A 21,708-nucleotide genomic window follows, 5' to 3' on the forward strand; every position below is an offset into this window, starting at 1 on the left:
ATTCTTTCCTGTATCATAGAAATGCCTTAGACGTCTGAGCCGGGGCCGGGTGAGAGCAGCGCAGGTGTTACCCTGGCGATGCTGCCGGGGGGCACCGGGACAGCCCCGCGCCCGCCCCTGCCAGCGCCACCCCGCGCCCCCCCGGCCGCACTGCAGCCGCTGCCGGAGCGCAGAGCTCCATCGGGTACGGAATTGTCACCGCGTCCTCATGGATACTTCTAAACCTTATTATAAACATTTCAACTGCCTCACGTTCTAAGCGCTGGATTGGCTCTGATCGCACCCATCAGGACGTTGCACACCTGTGGAATTCTGCATGCATTTCCTCGCAGCTGAGCACTGGAGAGCTGGGGGCAGCCTTTACCCGAGCACTGTACTGTGAAAAACACATTTTGTAAAGTCGTTATTTTTAAATGAAGAGCATTAACCCCCAAATTTACGTTTAATTAGTAAAATGAACAATGAACTACTAAAGGACTATTCAGTAGGGAACCTTTCAATCGCATAAAATATAGGGAGATAAGGAAATTTCTCAGTAGTTCTGTGAAAGCTTTAAAGACAACCCAAGTTGAAATTAAAACACTACTACAATCCCAGTTAATTCCCAGACCTCTGTGAAAATAAAACCATGCCACAAAGCCTTTGAGAGCAATTTTTATTAGGGTAGCAGAATGGACTTGCAGAAAGCCTATACCAGTACTCCTGGGTGTAGTTTCACCAGTGCGCTGCTTTCATTGTGGATGCTCAACTGCACGTTTAAAATTCAGCATGGCTTAGGGAACCAGAGAGAACAAGAGCTTGATTTCCTGAGTTATCCTAGGACTTCGCACTTGGATTTCTCCTCCTCAGCCTTCAGCCACACAGGTGCCGGATCCCTTTGTTCAGAGGCTGCCCCAGACACGCGCCAGCACTGTGTTTACACGTCTCACAGTTTAGCAATTGGACTATGAAGAGCACACCAAGAGAACTGATAGCGAGATCTGTCTTCTGTGAGCTCTGCGGCCGGAGGGGAGCGGCTGGCGCGGCTCAGCCGCAGCTCCCGCGGGCACCGCGGCCCTTCCGTCCCTTCCCGCGGCATCCGGTCACAGCCAGGCAGACGGCGCAGTCTTTGACCTGAGAGGCTTTACAACCACAGAGTAACTATTGAGTAGCAACGAGGGCAGCAAACTAGTGCTACAGTTTTGTTTCAAATAAAATTTAGAGGATGGTAAGTTTCCATGCCAACAGACATGATCAAAGGTACAGTGACTCGGGTGATGCAGAAGTTACACACTTCAGTTTGACAGATAATTTGGCATTATTTTATTATGAATCCGAGTGAGCGTGAAGGAAACAAAATCAGTACCAACTTTCTGCAAATGAAGACACAAAGATGCGAAAATTTGGTAATAGTGCTCTCACAAGCCTGAAAACACTTAGGAAATGCAAGTTTCTGTAAATAAGGTGAATGTGGTTTAACTTTATTTACCTGCCAAAGAATCTGTCTAAGAACACTTAAACATAAAATTTCTTAGCTCCCTAACTCATAAAAAAATTTACTTTCAACAGAGGTGAGGTACTGGGCTGTCATTGTTTACACTAAATTGGAAATGAAAGCCAGAGGAGAGGGACGAATAAGGAAATAGCAAATACACAAGACATTAAAACCAAGAGAGATCTACTGCTTGACACACTAGTTCTGAAAGGTTGCAAAGGCAGAGGCTGTATTAAAACTGAATTTAGGAGTATAGGCAACCACCTAGGTGTCAGGGTTATTTCAACTCAGCTTCTTGCACATCGAAATGATATGTGCTCCCAGATACCGATGGATTTCTGGAAATAATCCATTCACTCAGTAGCAGAGCCCAGCTGCAGAAGGGGAGACAGCAGGTTGACTGTGTGGCAGTTTGACTGTGGGGCTAGGATCAGGCTCTGGGCTGGGGAGGAAAGGCAGCAGAAGCAGCAGAGACAGGCAAAGGATGCTCAGCTCTGAGGGGAAAGGCTCCCTGTCCTTTCCCTCAGCATGCGCAGGAGCGCCCCAGGGCAAACACAGGACAGACAGACACTGAGCACTGAGCACTCACTGCAGCCCCTGCAAAGCTGATGGACAGACTGACACTGAGCACTCACCGCAGCCCTGCCCCTGTGCTGAACACAGCAGCAGCCAAGCACACTCTGCCCCACCCTAGTGCTCAGGCCCGGCCTGGCAGCCGTGCTGGGGCTGGGAACAGCTCCAGGGCCCTCCCACAAACACAGATGCTCCTGACGCATTCTGAGGGAAAACGTTCAGAGAGGACAGCAGTGCTGTCAGATTTAGTTCTTGAATTCAAAATTAACGTTTCCAAAATAATGACTTTAAATTCAAAAGATAGTTTGTCACTTTGGTACCTCTTGGTCCCCAATTTCTGGAACTCTCCTGGATTGGTTGCAATGTTGTTCTGTGCATGTTTCCCACTACTCTGCATAGGTATTAAAGATAGAAGTGAAGGAAGTTTGCAATCACATTCTACTACTTGTTTGCTACAGATTTTTTTCCAAAGTTTTCCAAGAGCAGAACTTAAGCCGTATTCTAATTCAATGATGCACACAAAAACTTGGGTTTCCCCGTTTAATAGACATTGGCCAGATTTACATCAGACCCAGACATTATTTCTGATTGGTTTTGTGGGTTGGAATTTGTTTATTATGTTACAAACTGAAGTTCGGGGAACTTGCAACAAGTCCCACAAAGCACAGTGCAACATTTAAAAAGAAAAGTAAACGAAACTGCCAAACACTCAATCATTTTCTGCCGGAACTGGGATATTTTTCCTAAGACCACTTTGAGGAGGGGATTAAAATTCAATGAATGAACTCAAGATAGTGGGAACTGCAAGGAAAAATAAGAAATGACAGCCACAACCTTTTCAATTTAAGGGCAGAATATAAGTCTAAGATATTTTTGATAAATTCTGACAAGAAAAAGAAAACAGCATACTTTAAAGTATATTGAAGCAGTGATTTTTAAACAAAGAAAGCAGAACTAGAACATCTTAAATTTTAATCCTTTCTTTACAGGTTACCTAGCCCACTTTTGATTAAGAAAACTGTAGAAAGTTAGTAACAGCCACAAGTTCACACCGAAAGGTGGCACTTGTCAATTTTCCATAGAGTCCTGCTTTACGGGGTGTCTCAAATGCACTGCTCCGATCTTCTATCATAGGTTGCTGACAGCACTTGTGTCAGATTTTAGTCCACTGGTCGCTTTTCACCATATTTCTTTGTAAACTCTTCAGCATTCTTACAGAATTTTTTACGGTCCTTAGAGTATTCTTCAGCTAGGTCAGCCCGGAGGGGGTGCTCGGGCTGTGGATCATTCACCAGTGCTATGAGGGACTGGATTACTGTCAAAAGAAGTATAAATACAGTCAGAGACTTAGATGGGTAATTTTTCAAAATCAAAATGTAAGCAAAATTCCCCTGTAAGGAAAGAGCTTTAACTGCATTTCAATACATCCCCATAAATCTCGGGCCTTTTCAAGCGCAGGGCGTGAGTAAGCTGCAGTGATATGCCAAGATTTAGCTCAATGACCATGAATGAACACCAGAAAATCGTATTTGTAAACAAAATCAACATGAATAGAGACCAAAGTGCACTACAAATCATCTCCCATGTAATTGGCATCCCAGCTAAAATCCTCTCCTATGGCTGAGAACGAATGGAAGTCCTCAGACGGGTTCCCTGAAGGGATTTGGTGAAGATGGAATTTGCACCATGAAGCATTTCCCAGCACCTGTCACAGGGACACAGCTGTGACCAACCCTCTTCTGGAAACCCTTTTTTCCAGCTTTATTTCCCTGGGATTCTTACATCTATGAAAAGCAGGCATGTCTTCCCTTTGCTCTCAACTTCCCAAGGCAGCCACCAGTAGAGATGTACTGGGCAAACAACAGGGTGAGAGTGGCAAGGTGCTCACAGCAATGCCACCAATGTCCCTGTCACCTTCCAAAGAAAAGTCACTCTTCAGGAAATGGAAGTGCACCTGACATTTACACAGTGAACCTCACACCCCACAGTGCCATTCACTGCTACATTTTTCTCTGGGCAGGAATGCAAGTTCATACAAGGCTGGTCACTCCAGCAGATGCTGGAACACCAGAGTGGCTTTGTTTGGGGCACTGATCCTCAAAACAAATACTCAAAGCCACACTCAAATCCAACATTTGTCTCTAAACTGCTAAACAAAAGCATTTCTTACCACAAATCCAAATTTAAACTGCAACAAGCTATCTAAGGAATGCAGAATTGATACCAGCTTCCTTCACAGTAACTCACCAGTCCTGCCTTACAGCAACTGCCATCACATTGCTGAAAACAGCAGAAACACTGAGGGGCAATCCCTTCTCACTGAGCAAAGCATGCAAAAACACTACAGAGAAAACGTGTGTTCAATACCCTTAAAAACAGTAACAAGCCAGAAAAAACAGGCCTGGCAGACCAGGAGCTGCCTCAACAGCCACAGAGTTTGAAAACTATCCTGCCATGAACAGTTGTTTTTAATATTGAGCATAAATTAACAAAAAGTGCAGCAGTAAGATGCACATTTAGTATGCAAAAGGTAAGTTAAGTGATTTATGATGAAATTGCTTCACTTTTTTGACACCTGTGTGAGCAAAACCAATCACTTGGATGCTGTACTAATGATGTCACATTATTTCATTGAGAAAAGCTAGGAGTGATTTTTCAGTGAAAAAGCAATCTGAAGGAAAAGGAATAGACATTTAAGCAGGGTTCAGTAACACTGTCACAGGTTCATACAACCATGTAGTAACAACAGATGTTGACATTAAAACAACTTGAAGAAAGAGTTAAGACAAACAAACACAACACAGCAGACCATAAGAGATCTGCAATATTTTGATAGCCAGGATTGGTTCCAAATTCTGATTTTAGCACAGCTTTTATTCAGTGTCTCAGATAAAAAGGGAGTTGCTACTTCTCAGGGAGACACTGACTATTTTCTGCATGCAAACAATCATTTCAGTAGCTCCAGCTAATGACAGCTTGTTTTTCAAGCTGGGTAGAGACATGTAAGTCCTTTAGTTAACTAGCAAAGGCTGATAGCACCAGGACAGCTGCTCAGGTGTGGGACAGAACAGAAACCTTCCACATGTTCTTTCCATCTCCTGTCTCCTGAGGGCCTTTGTCCTGTAAAATCAGGGATAAATCTACAACAGATCTAAGCTCTCAGCAGTCTTATTTCACAAGGCTCTCTCTGCTGCCACCTCCATATTCACCAACATACAGCTGCTTCACCTCTTGTAAAACAACTGCAATTCTCCTGTTTTGTCTTTGGGCAGATCACACAACCAGAAGTACCTTCTTTAGCACACAGGGATAAACAGAAAAAAATATCTCAAGTACAGCATTGTTTCCTATCAGGAACACAGATCATGTGAAAATAACCTTTAAGAAGAGCCTGGAAGGGGAAAGTATTTTCTCTTATGGAACAAGATACTTCAGTGTCACTGGAGCTCTAGCACTGCCCTAAACTGCTCCTCATTTGAATGAATACTCTTTAAAAATAAGCATTTTTTGCAAGGATGTTTGCTTTTTATGTATAATAATAAAAGCTTAATACTCAACTAATCATCACCTCCCAGACAACACAAAGTTCTCACCCCAACACCTGATGCAAGCAACAACAGGAAAAACCTTACTTACATTACACTTAAGTCTGCCACAGAACTTGACAAAACTTTTCCCCTTACAATATTTAGATTCTTATCAAAGACACTCTACACAGCAAGTCTGACAGCAATGATCTTTTAAGAACTACAAGTTAATCTGTAGTATCTTCTCAGATTTTGTTTATGACTCCCATGATATTTCAAGCCATATGTTCAAATCACTGAACCACATGGCACATTATAAAATATACAGAACCTTGAGGTTTCAGACCTTGCCTTTCAAACATCCAGGAATTTACTGAACAGCTCTGGATTCTAAAGTCACTGTTTAAAAAGAAACACAGCATAAACTCCACACAAACCACCAGCAAAATTTTCAAGTATGCTGAGGACACTTCCTTAATAAACTCCTTAGTCATGAAGAGTTTTGTGGTTTCCTGGAGGTGGAAATGCCACTTCAGTGCCAGTACCTCCCATTCCAGTAACAAAATGAAATTCCACAAGTTGTACTGTGCTCAACACATGATTCACGACACAAACCTTACAATGAATATATCCTCAGAGCACAGGAAACTGACAAGGGAAACATTATTAGCTTTAAATCCAAACACTACAAAGTTTCTCAATACCCAGTTCTTTCTCCACACGGAGTCCTACCTTGGTCAGTTTTGGTTGCTGGCTTCCAGTTTTCAGCACTAATTACTGGCAGACAAACCTGCCCCTTTTCATCGATGTTAGGGTGATAGATCTTTGTTTTAAATGTAATCTTAGGAGGTTTGAATGGATATTCTGCTGGGAAGTTGATTTCAATTCTGAAGGCTCCTTTATCATATGGAGGATTGTCCTGCAACAAGAAGGCAGAATGTCAAGAATGTGGCACATGCTGATGGACACAAGTGAAAAGCAGCATCCACAGACTTGGATTTCATTGATCTCTTCAATGAACTATCTGAAAGGCATTTTACCAACACTACTCCAGGTTTATGTGTCAGGAAACATCAAAAATCATGTGAAAGGCAATACAAGCTGCACGTTTGCATCCACCCTGGAAAAAGCAGGTTGCCATTGTCCCACATTTCTGACATTTCCATGGGTAAGAAAGCATCCAGCTCCATTTACATCCAATTCAAGGCCCTCTCTAGTAAGTAGTTTTATGTTTCAAAAAATATAGTAAAGCCTTTCCAAGACACAAACAGCAAACCTGACAAGGGAAGTGGGTTTCTGAGCAGTTATTTTGTGTGTCTCACAACATGGTGGCATAAACAGCAAAGCAATTTGGTTTGTCAGATCTCTCTAAATGTTTCGAGAATGTTTTTGTGCTGACTACACAAAAATCTGCTGAGCATTCATTGGTACTAAAGATAGATATTCACTGTGTTTGCTGATGAGAACATTCTGAATTTGTATGCAGTTTTAGCACCCACTCTTATCAGATCAGTTTTGAAGGAGCAGGATGAGAGAACCGTGAAGTGAGCAAAGCAGTTCTTCATGCTCAAACAGAAAAAACAATGCCCAGAATTTCACTAAGAAAAACCTGTTAGACTATTGATACTGATGCTTCAGATACTGCACAAGAGAGGCAGAACAAAAATAAACACTGCTACATTTAAAGCCTATGAAAATCCCATTCTGCACTGAAAACTAACTATGGAATGAAGCCTTTCCAAACACTCAGAACAAGAATCAAAGGATGAGAGTTTCCAGTTGGTGTAAAGTATAATCACACACATTCTTCATTAGCAACCAGACCCTTCCCTGCAATCAATTCCACTCCAGAATTTATCAATACTTGGGGGTGGGGAGTGTTCTATTAAAATATTTGTCAACAGAAAACATTTAATTTTAGGCTCATCCATGTGAAGAATTTGGCTGTGTGTCTGTAAGAAATACAGCACAGTTTCTGCCAGGGGGAGAGGCAACTACAGTGGCTTTAAAATCACTTTTTACCCAAGCAATCCTAAAAGCTTTGGAAGTTGAACCAATAACTTGTGGTGGTGGTGACAGCTAAGGCAGTCACTGCCCTCTTCCCCCATAGCTCAATTGTTCTTTCCTCATCATGTGCTGTAATTTGTGAGGATGTTCAGTGAACTGACACAAGAAGTGACCTGCCTTAAAAACATCCATTTTCTTCACTGTGCCTCTTACATGAACAAGGAGCCCGGGCTACAGTCTTGTTTTGATGTTGAAATCAAACAAATAGTGTACCTTGGCCACCCACAGGACACAAACTACTTCATTCTATAATTTAGAACAGGAAAGAAGTTGACCAGCTATCTTCAATTTGCTTCTCTATTGAGTGAACACCCTTAAAAACTAACACTTGTTCTGAAGAGCAAAATATGTTATAAACAGGAGCTTTTAAAGCTTTACAGCTCACCTTTACATTATCTTTCCCAGTAATTCTGTGTAAACACTATTAAAAATAATAAGCATTATCTTTCATGCCTTCATTAAGCAGCTGACAAGGAATGCCCAGTTATAGCATTTAATACTCAGTAACTGGTTAGTCCTACTGAAGTATGTGTCTTTAAACCCTAAGTCAGAACATTTGCTAAAATGGTAACAGCATGTGAAGCAAAAACACAGAGAAAAAAGTTTAACTTTCAATAAGCTCATGTATTGCATTTATAAGCCATCAACTCTGGCACCAAAAATAGCTAAAGAGGCAGAAACACTAAAATATCTATAGCATAACCTCAAAATAAAAACTTCCACTACTCTTTGAACTCAAAAAACAAATTTGAAATTACTACAGGAAGTGTAATTTCAAAACAAAATTCTCCTTTAACTATAGCAGCAGGGAATTTGATTGATTTCCTCTGTGAGAGGACATATTACAAATCAAAAGGCAGGTCTGGAGCACAGTTCACTGCAGCAGCATTTAAACACTTGTGATGCTGCAAAGCTCTGCAAAACAAACACCATGCTCATCCTCAGTCGAGCAGAAACTGTTAAAAATAGCTGCTGTACACCACACATTCCTCATCTTAACAGGAGTAAACAAGTATTTTGTTTGTTTTGTTTTATTACTCATATTTACCCCCCTTATACTGCTTCAAAGTGTTATCAAAGCACTAAACTGTTACACATGAACCACAAAGTGACTGATTAAAGGGAGTTGTTCCTCAGCTCTGTCAAATTTCAGTGTCAGATCCCACTTGCTTTGTTTGCAGGAGCAGTGTCAGCCACTGCAAGGAATCTCTTGCAGGCACACAAGCAAGCAGCAAACTGAATGTATTCCACAGCATTCACAGTGGAACCACCCAGCCATTACCTTAGCTGGGCCATGTGAGCTCCAGAGCAGCCTCTGACTAACCAGGCACAGGCACTGCAGAGATGGCTCAAAGTCTTACTCATATCATGAAAAGGCAGACTTGCACTGCTTGGGGAGGCTTTCTGGCACCACCCACAGAAAACCACAACTGCTGCCCCCAAGGCCCAGCCCCTATTGCTGCAGACTAAAAATAGCTCTTAGAACCAAGCCAGCCATTTCCCACTGCTATGGGCCACAGCTGTGGGAAACACAAGAGGTGAAAATCCAAGTGACTTTCAGCCAAGAAATCAACACTTCACATTTTCTGCTTTCCTCTTATAACAAATCCCTCTCTATTTGACTAATAAAATGGTTATCTACTTCCATCAAACATTCCCTAAGACTGTAGTGCTTTTTAAAAAAAAAAGATAAAATAAGTTTATTTTGGCACTAACTAATGCCTAAACAAAGATACTATTTTCTTTTAAAGAGCTCACTTCAGACAATCCAAACCTTTTCCTTGCATCAAATTTTTCCCAATACCCAGCTTTATCCTAGTAATAAACCTAGTAAACTAAAAAAAAAAAAAAACATATTAAGGAGTAAAAGTATTTCATACATCCTTTTTCCTATGATCATGCAGATTTTGTACTTTAGGCTTAATGTAAAACCAAACTTCACTGCTTCCCCTTCCAACACCTCTCCCAGCAGCCCAGTGTCAGCCCAGGCCCACAATAACAAATTATTTCATGGTCACCAGCAGCACTGCTGAGCTCTGGATTTATGAGATACAAATGATCCTCATTTTATTTTAAAGCTCATAAGGAACAGTCTATACTCACAGGAACAATAAGCCCTTGCCAGGTCAATAAATTAGCTTCATCAACCTGGATATTACGGAAGTTTTTCATTCCACATTTGCGAATTTCTTCAAGCTCCTGAAAAGCAAAGCAAAGTGTTAAGTGTAAGTTAATAACTGCAGTAAGCAGGATGCTCAAATTTTTCAAAATGCTTAAAGGTCAACGTGGTTTTCTTTAATTAGTGGTGTGGCAACCCACACAAATAGGAAATAAAATTTTGCACCTGTAAAATGTAAAATTCTCTGAGATGAAGTACTAAAACTCTTGTTTTCTGATATATAAGGAAAACACAAAAATGTCTTGTTATTAACATCATTATAGACACAACGAAGCAGAAGTATTAAAAGAAAACAATTTTTAAATGTAGTTTATCTCTAATGTAAATCAGTGCCTCTTGTAACAGACTACTGAAACACTGTGAGGTGCAGAAATAAAATGCATCTTAGGGCTTGTGTGGAGGAGAGCAGTGATTTGGAAGAACTATTTCATAATAGTTCTAAACAGGGATAAATCCAATGAACGGGCCAATTATTTCAACTGAAAATGAGCAAATTCCTGCATGAACAGCTTAAATTGATCCAAACCCAGGAAAATATCAATCAAGGCTTGTTTAGAGCAGTAACTTGAAAAGATTCAACTTTCTATCTGTTTAGTACCTCAAAGCTCACAGCACACATTAGGATTCCTCTCTTTAAAGCTGTATCAGTCTTGAGCAAGGTTATCTTCCTGCACCAGGAAGACTATTTTTAATCAGTTTGTGAACCAAGTATCACCAAAATAAGTATTTCAGCATTTTTATATTTAAAATGACATATAAGCCCTACTGTAGGGACTGCTTCCTGGAGTATTTCATAACACCTCAAAAGAAACACCTCAAGGTTCCACTTTTATTTCCTCCACAACAATTACAGTCCTTTGTGGTTGAACTCTGCCATTTTATCTTTAAAGAGAATTTAATGAAATATGAATTCAAAAATCATCCACAGCAAAACATAAAAGTTTGCCAGTGCTTTCAAAACTGCATCACATGCCTGGTGGCTGCATAGGTTAGGGAAAATGTTGCTTATACAGCAGCACTGGGGTGCTCTGACAGTGCTCAGCTCTGCACTGGGTGCAGGTGTCTGGCAAAATTAGGCTGGATATAATTACGATAAACCCACCAATTAAAAGCAAAGACACTACACAATGAAAAACAAAACCAATCAGTTTTCCTGCTACAAGTGCTGTCTGTGGTTTGTCTTCCAAAACAGCTCCCTGTTCATCTTGGATCAACCCTTCCTGCACTTGACTGGCAGATTTAATACTTGCAGTAACCTCTTGCACAAATGGAGCATCATGATAAAACTCAAACCAAAAGGGAAAGTGAGAATCCCAAAGGCAAGTGAAACAAAAATCACAACAGCCACATATCAGCAAATGAACATTTATATTCCTGCCCACTGCACCTACTAAAGCAAGAGCACACTCTGAACACAGGAGTTTAACCTTGGAAACTGAATTGATGTCTACCACTATCTTCATGACACTAACACTGACTTTTTAGTCTAGACCCATGCATTAATCCCCAAATTCCACTGCTGCTCGATTTATGCAATGTCACAGACAGTTTGGGTGGTTTTTTTAAAGAGCTAAGAGGATTATCCTATTTCCTGAGAGCAGGAAAACACAACCCCCCCCAATAATCCCATGAGTCATATTTATAGGGATAGAGAGCAACCCAAAATATTCAAAAGAAAATAACCTTTATGACTGCAGCTCTAGAGGTGCTTTACCATCACTCAGAGTGCAAATCCCCACGGTGCCTCCCTGTGAGTGCTCCTGCACAAAGCAGCAGCTCAGGGAGAGCTGGGCAGGTCCTGACAGGGGCAGGGACCTGCTCTGAGCTGAGTTTGCTGCTCACTCCTGTCACACACAGACCTGCGAGGCCCTGGCAAAGCAGTGCCCACAGCATGTAAAAGGAATAAATTCCATTCCATACTAGATACAACACATCAAACACTGGGAACAACATAAGCTAACCAAGCAGTAGGTATTTAAGCATAAATTAATGTGCATCATCACCAGTGCCTTCATTCTGAAACAAGGCAAGGAAAATGGGTTTAGACTATTTTTTGGTTACTATAGCAAAAACATTATGCATATGACAGAAATCTCCCCCATTATGCCCAGTGGGACTGCAGCTTCCAGGAGCTTTTGTCCCAGGTTCAGACAACAGCACTGTACTGCTGCTGGCCCACAGAACAATTGTCCAGATGCAAAAAAAAAAAAAAAAAAAGGAAGGACTATGACTCTATAATTCAGGTATGTTATTAAACTAATACAACAAATTAGAAAAGTGTAGCTTCACATTGATGGAAAATTAAACACCTACATTTTATAGTCAGATTCAGGTTAAAAAATTGGATGGTGAATTAAGAAATGCAAGAATCCCATACAGAGATAATTATAAAATTGTAAAATTTTGTATGCCATCAATGAAAAGCTAAAATACATATGCAAATTGTTTCCCACTTTTTCTCAAGCCCACCATATGAGAGAGGGAATTAAACAGTACAGAGGCACTAAAGAACTAAACAAAAATTATTCAGGCCATCTTCCTCCTTAAAATGTCAAGAGAGGCCTTTGCAGGAAGCCACGTGCAAAAGCAAAGCTGTGGCAATGAGGGGGTGTCAGGCCCCGCTGTCCCTGTCCCGCGGGAGGAGCCGGCAGCGGGGCAGGGACAGCGGGGATGAGGGGCAGAGCAGCTCCGCGCCTCACACAGCGACAGTGCAGCCCCCTCAGCAGGGCACGCACCCGAACCGCGGGCTCAGACTGAAATTTGTGCCAGAAATTACTTTTCTTGCACTAGGAGCGTGTCAGTAAGTCACTCCAAACGAATGGAGTCCGTGCTGGAGTTGTTCACAAGCAGCTTTTCCCCACAAGGGCAGTGTAACACTACCCAAGCCGTGCCTTCAGGAGTGGCAGGACCGTCACCATGCACAATTTGGGGTGTGAGGGGAGGTTGTTTTGGGTTTTTTTCCTTCTGGCAACTGCCAAAACCCATAATAAAGATCTGACTGCCTCAGGGCTATCCAGGCAGACACTGCAGTATACAGTGCTGTTAAAAAAGTGAATGAGCTACTGAATACTTTCAAGGAGCACAGATTAAAAGCTAACAATACCTTTAACACGGGCTTGAGCAACTCCAAAGGGACAAAAACTACTTTGAGGTAAAAAGATACAGTCCAGATATTTATTTCAAAGTAATACTTATGAGTCTAGGCAGACAGTAAATAGATTAATTCCTTTTCTTGTCCTCCACCCCTTAATTTTGTCAAGTAACATAATTAAAGGAGCACAGGAGGAGCGTAACTAAAGGTTAGATGACTGCAGTAAGAATTTAAATCAATCTTCATTCCCCACTCCTTTATCAACCTTGCATGTGACCTTGCTGCATTGGTTTATCCACTTGAAAAACTGAAATGTCTGAATGTTCATGGGGCTCTCTTGAGACATGATGTTTGTAATTTGGAAATGTTCAGACCAAGTGTTACACACAGCACATGAAATGGAGAAAACACTATTTCAGGGGTGGTACCCGATCTTCAAGCATATAATGCTGAAGGTATTCATGAAAGTACATACAGCTTCTCATATATAACCATTAAAGGTTTAAAATTGTAATTTTCAATACTGTGTAATCATTTGGGCTGTTCAAATCAAAAATTAAATGTTTTAAAGTAGAAAGAAAAGCAGTATCAGCTTAAAATGTAGCTAAATCTTTTAAAAAACCTGTAACTGTTCTGTCCACGCATCTTTCAAGTTTTGGGACTTCCCTAAAAACCTAAGCCAGACAGGAAGATGCAGTGAAGGCAAATACTTGTAAGAGTGCAATCCCAGAATATGGGAATAAGTGTAAGAGCTCATACCGACTGGAGTAAGTTCTGCATCAAGCCCAGAATATTATTAAATTCACAAATAAAACCCCAAAAGCCTCCTGAAAGAACCCTAAATCATTATTACAACTAATATTTATCTGTTTATGAATACATTCTCTAAAAAATGCCTTTAAGTCAAACAGGATCCAAAACACTGATCAGGAACTGGCCAGTTTCACTTTCTGGATTAACAGTACAGAGAAGTCTTAAAACACCTTAAAATCTGATTCTACCACATCAAAAAATCCATCAGAAATCCAACCCAAAACAGAAATAGAATTCAGTTCTTTTAAGAGTCAGCAGTAAGTTTCCTTTGCAACTTACAACCCTGTATGCTCACATCTTATTGACTGAGCAATTCTACTTTTTGGCAAAGTATTTTCATTTGATTAAAAATCCTTTTGTCAATTCTCAGTTTCAAAAAGTGAAAATGCATCCACATTCTCACTTCTGCCTAAGTACAATCATATGTTGCTCAAAACCATATTTCCCTTGTTACTAAGAACTGAAGCTTGGATCAATTTAGAATTATTTTCCAAGTATCAGAGTTGTTTAAAACCCCTTTATTTGGGAGCACTACAGTGTTTACAGGACCACAGCATCCTGGAGATTGCAGGTCACCTACCTGGGTGTGGTCCCATGTTTGTGTTTTATCATGGAGGAGCTCAACAGTTGCATAAATGTTTGACTATGCAACTATGGAAGCCGAGTAAAAACAATAAAATTAAAATAATTGTCAACATCTCTCACTTCCTATGTGAAGTGTTATTTACTCTTTAAATCCATTTTCAATTTCTATTGCTAAAGATGCTTTTGAACGTGTAAAAGCCAGGCATGGATGGGACAGACACCTGAGCAGTGCCCATGGAAGGCCCAGCCCCACACTGGGGCAGCAGAGCCTTCTCCAGGAGCACCCAGACCCCCGTGGGAGGTGCAGCCCAGCCCCACACGGCAGCAGCCCTGCAGGTACTGTGAGTGTGCAGCACAGAGCAGCCTTCCCTGGGCACCCCTCACTACCTCTCCACACAGCACCAGCATGAGGAAGGGCCTCTTGTATGTCAGCAGGTGGCAATGGGCACAGCCTTCCCTTGCAGTCTCTGGCATGGATCTCTGGGAGATCCGTGTTCCCCATCTTGCAGCCTCAGTCACACAAGTTCCTTTCTATGAGAAAGGGCCATGAAGCCCAGTACCCCCTCCAAAGAGAAGCCCTTAGATCCTCTCCTAAATATCATCACTCCATATTTGTGTGTTTTAGCCCTGACCGTCCACAACACCACATCCTTGACAAACACAGCTTCATTCCAGAGCTCACATTTCACAAGGAGCCAGGATTCAACAACCGGGGCTCTCTGAAAAGGTGCAATGGTGGCTCACAGCTCAAACCTCCACCTCAGATGTCACTGGAACATGAGTCACTGGCCATGTTTATTTCACGTTTTTGCTATGCTGAGTGCACTCCTGGAAGGGCACACCTCGATGGAGCTGCTGTGAATCAGGGGACAAGACTTCAGTGAGGTGGCACCATTTGATGGGATAAAGCTCAGCAAAAAGAGGCCATAAAAAAGCTCTTTGGCCTAGGGAAGGTGATTTGCCCAAACACACCCTCAGATAACAAGCCAATATTGTTGTCTTTATAACCTGAATTCATGTTTAAAATTGGATGGTACAAGTTCAATGTACCAAAATTTGTAATGTTTGTTTCACACAGAGGTTTGTGAGCTGAAGATGCAAAGGGCTTCCCCAAGAGGCAAAGGGCATCCATTCCCACCTGGACAGAGGACATGGCTCCCAGTTTGCCACAGGCAGCCACTGAGTTACTATGGATGCACTGCACCCAGGCTCTTTGGGCCATGGTGATTATGAATAACTATGATGCATGACTTGAGTCCAGAAAAAATGCAGTACTTCAAAATGTTGGCAAGACCTTAAGGAAACAGGAATTGCTTAATTTTATATAACTATAAAAGGTTTAAGGTTTAGTCTCATTTATCAAAGACAAGCTTGATTATTTAGCTCAAAGAAAAGACAGTTAATGCTTATCCTAAATTATTTTAAAGGTAATGGACTGACACAGTGAAAAACCCTATTTCCTTTAGTTATAACCACTCATCATTCTGAGACCCTGACAAAGACCCCAAAGACTCTTCCCAACTGCAAAACTCCAACAGTGAAAGGCTTTGATTTAAAGTGGACCTGTGAACGTGGGACTTTAGCAGTGATCTGAGGCTGACACACACGTGAGCCTGGACCTTCACATCATGCTGCAGCAATCCCGATGACATCATCCCTACGAGAGCTCCACTTTGTTCCTGCCGGGATGAATGGCACAGCCAGGGCCTCCTGGGCTGCTCCACTCCCCGGAGCAGGCAGGGAGTGCTGATCCAACAGCCTCTGCAAGCTGTGGGACACAGCAGCCCACAGCTCCTCCACTGCACAAAACCCACACTAACACGAACAACCCACGCACATTAGGCAACAGAAACAAAAGTGAAAACAGAAGAGGTAAGTTACCAATGTCTCCTGCATTCCCACACCACTCCCTCCAAAAAACAACTGCCATACCAATTTTCTAGAAAATAAGATCACATTATCAAAACTCCTTTTTAGTGCATTTTAGTGAAAGACTGAAATTCTGATGTTTTAGAAGTATAGTAAAAATGAAGAGGGAGGCTAAAAAGCAAGAGGCACTGAAAATATTAAGAACCATTTTTCTTGCCTTTGAGATTTGTATTTTCTATTTTAAATAAACAAAAAATAGAAAATATATATTATTCCTACTAGAGTAGTAGTGATGTGCTTTTGAACAATTAATGCATTAATTCAGAACAAGAAGAAAAACTGCCTTACAAAAACAGTAAACAAGCATTTAATCTTATGTCTGAAACTAAGGGAAACCTTATTTGAGTATAAAGACTTGGTGTAATATAATATAACCACCAACAGACATGGTGATTATAATATAAAGCCCTGAGAAAATACAGAGCTACCAAAAATGAAGTAAAAAATTAATTCCATCTCACCAGGATCCTTAAGGACAATTAAAGGCTTACACCTACTGATTTTTAATATATATGAATGACACTGCACACTATCTACTATTTCATTTTTAAATGCTCCATAGAACATTTAAACCAACAAAATGAGTCTTACAGAAGCACTGCTGAGCTATTGGTTTCCTCTGAAATACCCGAGTTATAGTGGTTATTCATATATCTGCACATCAAGGAAATGCAACTTCAGGACATGCCATGAACACGTCCGGGTGAAATCCTGGCCCTACTGGGGTCCAGGGCCTTGAAGCCAGCTGTAAAACTGGTATTAAAGGATTAAATTTAACAGAATCACCCAAGAATCTGCTAAATCCCAGTGGAGGGTTACTCTGCACCCCACAAGGGCAGGTTTTTAAATAAGGCTGAAACATTGCTCAACAGTTATGGGGTCTTTCCCCTCCACCTCCCAGGACTGGCCTGTAAAGTCCATTGATTTCCCCACAGGCACTTCACATGCAAATCTGGATTCTGCCACAGCATTTTACAGATGAATAAATTTTATGCCACTATGTAGTGTGTCCTAGGCAAACCTCGCTGCTTACAGTTCAGGATGTTAATTGGCAATTATATACAGCGCATAAAATAAATTTGTGCGCTTTGGGGGCAATGGTTACTATTTTCCTTGTAAGAAGTACCTTCTTCCTCAAAGAAAATAACAAGAAACACAATCCCGAGTGGTATTTAACCATAAACTGTATGTGCTCTTGGTAAAAGCCCAGCCGAGGCCGAGTTTCCATTTCCAAGTATCATCCACGGTTCAGAACAAATAAGAGTGAAGACAAAAACATTACCACGTCCGCAGCGAATGAAGAAACTTCTGAACCCCGGTCCGTGTTTCTGTGTGATAAACCTCTTACTCATACGAGGAAGAGGTTACTCTCCGAAACAACGAAAACGAAATTTTTTCATCCCCGGGCGCCTGGGGACGGTTCCTCACCGGGGCGAGCGCGGGGGAGCGGCGAACCTCCCCCCGCAGGGAGAGAGGGAGGGAGGGGAGGGCGCTTCCCCGCCGCGGCCTCCCCGGCAGGGCCGCCGAGCCCTCCCGCCGCCCCGGGGATGCCCCGGCCCCGGGCGGCGCCGTTTCCTTCCCCCCGTCCCTTCCTCTTTGCTTAGTCACCCTGGAGCCCCCCGAGCGAGGGGGTCGGGGCGGCCCGCGGCGCCCGCCCGGCGCCCCCGCCCAGCCCCGGGCGGCAGCCGGCTCCGCGGGGCGCTGCCGGAGCGCGGGGCGGCGGCGCCGGGGGGGCGGCGGGGCCCCTCACGGCCGCGGCCCGACCGCCGGCTGCTCCCGCTCCGGCCGTGAGGGCGCGGGGCGCCGCCGAGGGGCGCGGAGGAGGCCGCCCCGCCGGGGGACGGCGGGGGAGGCGGCCCCGCGCTGCCGGAGGGGGCCGGGGCGGAGGGGCGGTCGCGGGAGCCGGAGCCGCCCGCCCGGCGGCCCTGCCCGGCGCTGTTACCTTCATCAGCCTCCTGCTGGCCGCCATCTTGGCTCTGCTGCTGCGCCCCACAATGCATCGCGGCGCGGGCCGGCCGCTAAACCCTGCGCTTCCTGGGGCGGTGCGCGGGGGGCGGGGCGTGCGCTCGGCTCGGTTCGGCTCGGTTCGGCTCGGCTCGGCTCGGCTCGGCTCGGCTCGGACCGGACCGGACCGGACCGGACCGGACGAATTCAGCCCAGTTCGGCTGCACTCGGCTGTGCTCGGGTCGGCCCGGCCCGGCCCGGCCCCCGCCGCCCTGAGGTCTCGGTGGTGCCTTTTCAATCATCAGTCACTGATTTAAAAGTATCGCTGTGCTTTTTTCTATTTACTGTGCATCCCCCAAATTCGGTACCATCTTCCTCGGCCGGGACTCCAACCACCTGTAGCCACAGGCTTTCTCAAACAAGCCCACGTTCTCTTCAGAACCCACACAAACTTTATTTCTTGGTTTCTTCAGGCACTCTGAAGGGAGAGGGAAGGCGATTTTCCAAGAGCCATCTGACCACAGACCCACCTCAGCTCCACTGGTCTCAAATGAAAGCACCCTTGGCCTTGCCTCTCCTTGAGCTGCCCAGTCCAGCCTCAGCCCTGCCGCGCTCTGTGACAGAACAGTGCTGTGGGAGAGCAGGAATGCACGTCAGTAGCCTCAGTCCTGCCATTTGCCCTTTGCCATGTGTTTTTAGCCCCTAAGCTCTTACTGTAGCTGCTCCCAGCTCTGATGCTCAGGATCCAGCAGCAGTGCAGGTGTCCTCAGGTATCCAAGACACAGGCTTGGCAGATTTAAGTTACCACATCACAAATGTAGTAAAATGCCTCCAGACATCCATGTTCAGGTACCTGACTTGCTCCCTAAAACCTTCTCCACTGACCCAATGTACTCAGGAATTATTCCAGGACTGCTGGATGTGTGGCCTCAATTCCCCTTTTCCTCACCCTTTTGTCAGTTCATGTCCTCACTTGATCTAACACTTGTTCTACAGAAATCACCAACAAAGTTCTGAAATAAACTCAACAGACTTATACAACCTGAAAAAGGAAATATCATGCTAATTACAGGCTTTCAAAAACTTGAAAAAATGCAACAGAAGTTTTTAATTATTAAGCACAGAATTATAATATTAAAATTAGTTCTTGAATAAGCTATTTCTAATCAATATTTACATTAATATAGTGCTTATTGCTACAAAACTCAGTCAACATTTGTTAATGAAATAAGCTATACTGCACCTATAAGAAACACCTTAATCCTCACCTACTTCATATGCATATTATGAAACAGTTTGTAAATAGTTATTAAATATAGTTGATGATCATGAGAACTTTATTCTATTAGATATGTAAAGATTTTTGCATTCATTTTACTCCACGAAAATGGACTCAGAGGAAGCTGAAAGAGGCAGACCCTCATGGGGAAGTAGTGGAGAGATGCAAAGAGAGCCTGTGCTGAAGTTTTCTGGGTGAAGTTACACACATGCCAGGCAGGCACAGGCTGTGAGAAACCAGAAGCTGCAGAGACTTTCTGAGGATTCTTGATGTGCTGCTGAAGTGGGATGCTGGTGATGAAGATTTAAAAATGCTGACTTCTGATAAAAGAACTGGTTCAGATTCTATGATTGTGAAATGCATAAATACCTAAATCTGATACCATGGTAACTTGGAAGAAGAGTTCCTACAACTGATTATCCAGATGTCTACAAATATGAAAAACAAGCTGCTCCAGATACTATCTTGATTTCTTTATTTGCCAAAACTCTATTTATATTTTCAGCTCATCTTTATTTGACTACATAGTTTTCCAAGACTACCATATGTCTTTGTATGTTCTCTAAAGATTTTTTCCCCCAAAATACAGTTATTCTGTCCCTCTTCTATACCTGCATTGAGACACAGAGCCACCAAACACCAGAGAGTATTAGAAGCACCACAGGGAACTCTGAAATTACTATCTGTAATTTTAATCTATGAATTTACAGCTTGTAAGAGAGTGTCAGAAGTAGCTGCGATAATTATAAGATAATCTGCATTTCCTTTAACAAGACAAAAATACCACCCACACTATAACCAACAACAGCCCAGCCAGCTCTTAAGAAATTGGTGTTGAGTGTAGCTGTCCTCACAAATGGACACTGAATGTTGAAATCCTTTATTACAGCAGTGTTTGAGAAGTTTACCCAGACCTGGGCACACCTCACACTCCTGCTGCCAGTACCCTGCATCCTCCCAGTGCCTGAGCAGATCTGATGGTGCCATGCTCCTGTGCATCCTGTGCATGAGCAGGGACTGCAGTCGTACTCCCAGTGCTGGATCTCACCTGGGCGCTACTTCCTGAGTCAGGACACACTGCTGTACAGTCCTGGAGAAGCAGCAGGAATTTATTTTCAGACAGAATTTCATCAATTATACCTCGTACTCTTCTGTCAGCAGCAAAATACAGGCCATTTGTTACATAGTTTGGAAGATGGTTCTGCATTTTTAAACTTGCCTTTTGGTGTGGTTTCTAGGTTGTATCCATTAATTTACTTGACACTTAAGAGTGTCCAGAATGCAGGTTTTAGTGTTTATCCTGTAATATCTTCAAAAGATTGGACCCTATACTTATGGCTGACCTCTGCCAAAGATAACTTTCTATCACATTTCCACTTTTTAAAGCAACATAACTGTTCCACTTCTAAAAAAGAAACTGTGCAAACAGACTTTGTGAACAAGTGAGCCACAAGGGCTCAATGGTTGAAAACTTTAGAAAAAATTCTCCTGCCTACTTTGCTGTTATGAAATGGCCATCTGAAAGAAAACAAACCTCATGAAAACTGAAGGGAAGAGGAAAGAATAAGAAGAATTTGGTTGCTGTATGAAACCTTGGTACCCCCACATTGTTTTTACAAGTGGGAGATGTCACTACACCACAAGAACAGCACAACAGAACCAGGGAAGGGAAAGAGAAGGGCAGAGGTGGTGATCAAGAGAGTGCAACAGTGATATACTGAGATTAAAGTGGCTGAGGCTCTTCCACCTGCAGGGGAGGAGGCTGAGAAAATATGTTAAAGGCTTATGAAATCATAAAGGCAGGGGCTGAGATGATATGAAGCTGTTATTTGTCAGACTGGAATGAAGGTACACACACAGAGACTGCTCAGGCATTACAAACTGCCCAGAGACAGGTAATTCATGCTTGGAACTCCCTACCACAGGCTGTAGTAAAGGCAGCAGTCAGCAGGTTCAAAAGGAAACCAGTCAAACTAGGTAACAGGTCTATCCATGAATTAAAGAAGAGAATAGACATGGAATAATCATCTAATATCTCCAATTAGTGCCTGGTCATAATTATGGATACCTGGAAGTGTAAGGTGACAGACTGTTGGCTTGCATGGTGGTGTCTAAATGAACCATCCTCCCCTGCCATGGACAGTGAGAGAGGGGTGGCACAGGTGGGCCTCTGCTCTGGTCCAACTGGACACTTCAGACATTCAGGATTCCTTGGATAGGATGATTTCCAGAATATAGACAGAATTC

The 21,708-nt window shown here is 43.0% G+C and overlaps 1 protein-coding gene across 1 annotated transcript; it reads right to left on the bottom strand.

The window, feature by feature from the left end:
• Positions 1 to 641: 641 nt before the first annotated feature.
• Positions 642 to 18,255, bottom strand: UBE2L3 (ubiquitin conjugating enzyme E2 L3). Its single transcript, XM_058036654.1, has 4 exons — positions 18,181 to 18,255; positions 9,745 to 9,840; positions 6,307 to 6,493; positions 642 to 3,362 (listed from the first exon to the last, which is right to left on the bottom strand). Exons 1-4 carry the CDS (start codon positions 18,205 to 18,207, stop codon positions 3,208 to 3,210), a joined length of 465 nt encoding a protein of 154 aa, XP_057892637.1. The 5' UTR covers positions 18,208 to 18,255; the 3' UTR covers positions 642 to 3,207.
• Positions 18,256 to 21,708: the final 3,453 nt, after the last annotated feature.

Source organism: Melospiza georgiana, chromosome 18 (genome assembly GCF_028018845.1).
Source record: "Melospiza georgiana isolate bMelGeo1 chromosome 18, bMelGeo1.pri, whole genome shotgun sequence".
In the NCBI taxonomy this organism is placed as follows: Eukaryota; Metazoa; Chordata; class Aves; order Passeriformes; family Passerellidae; genus Melospiza; species Melospiza georgiana.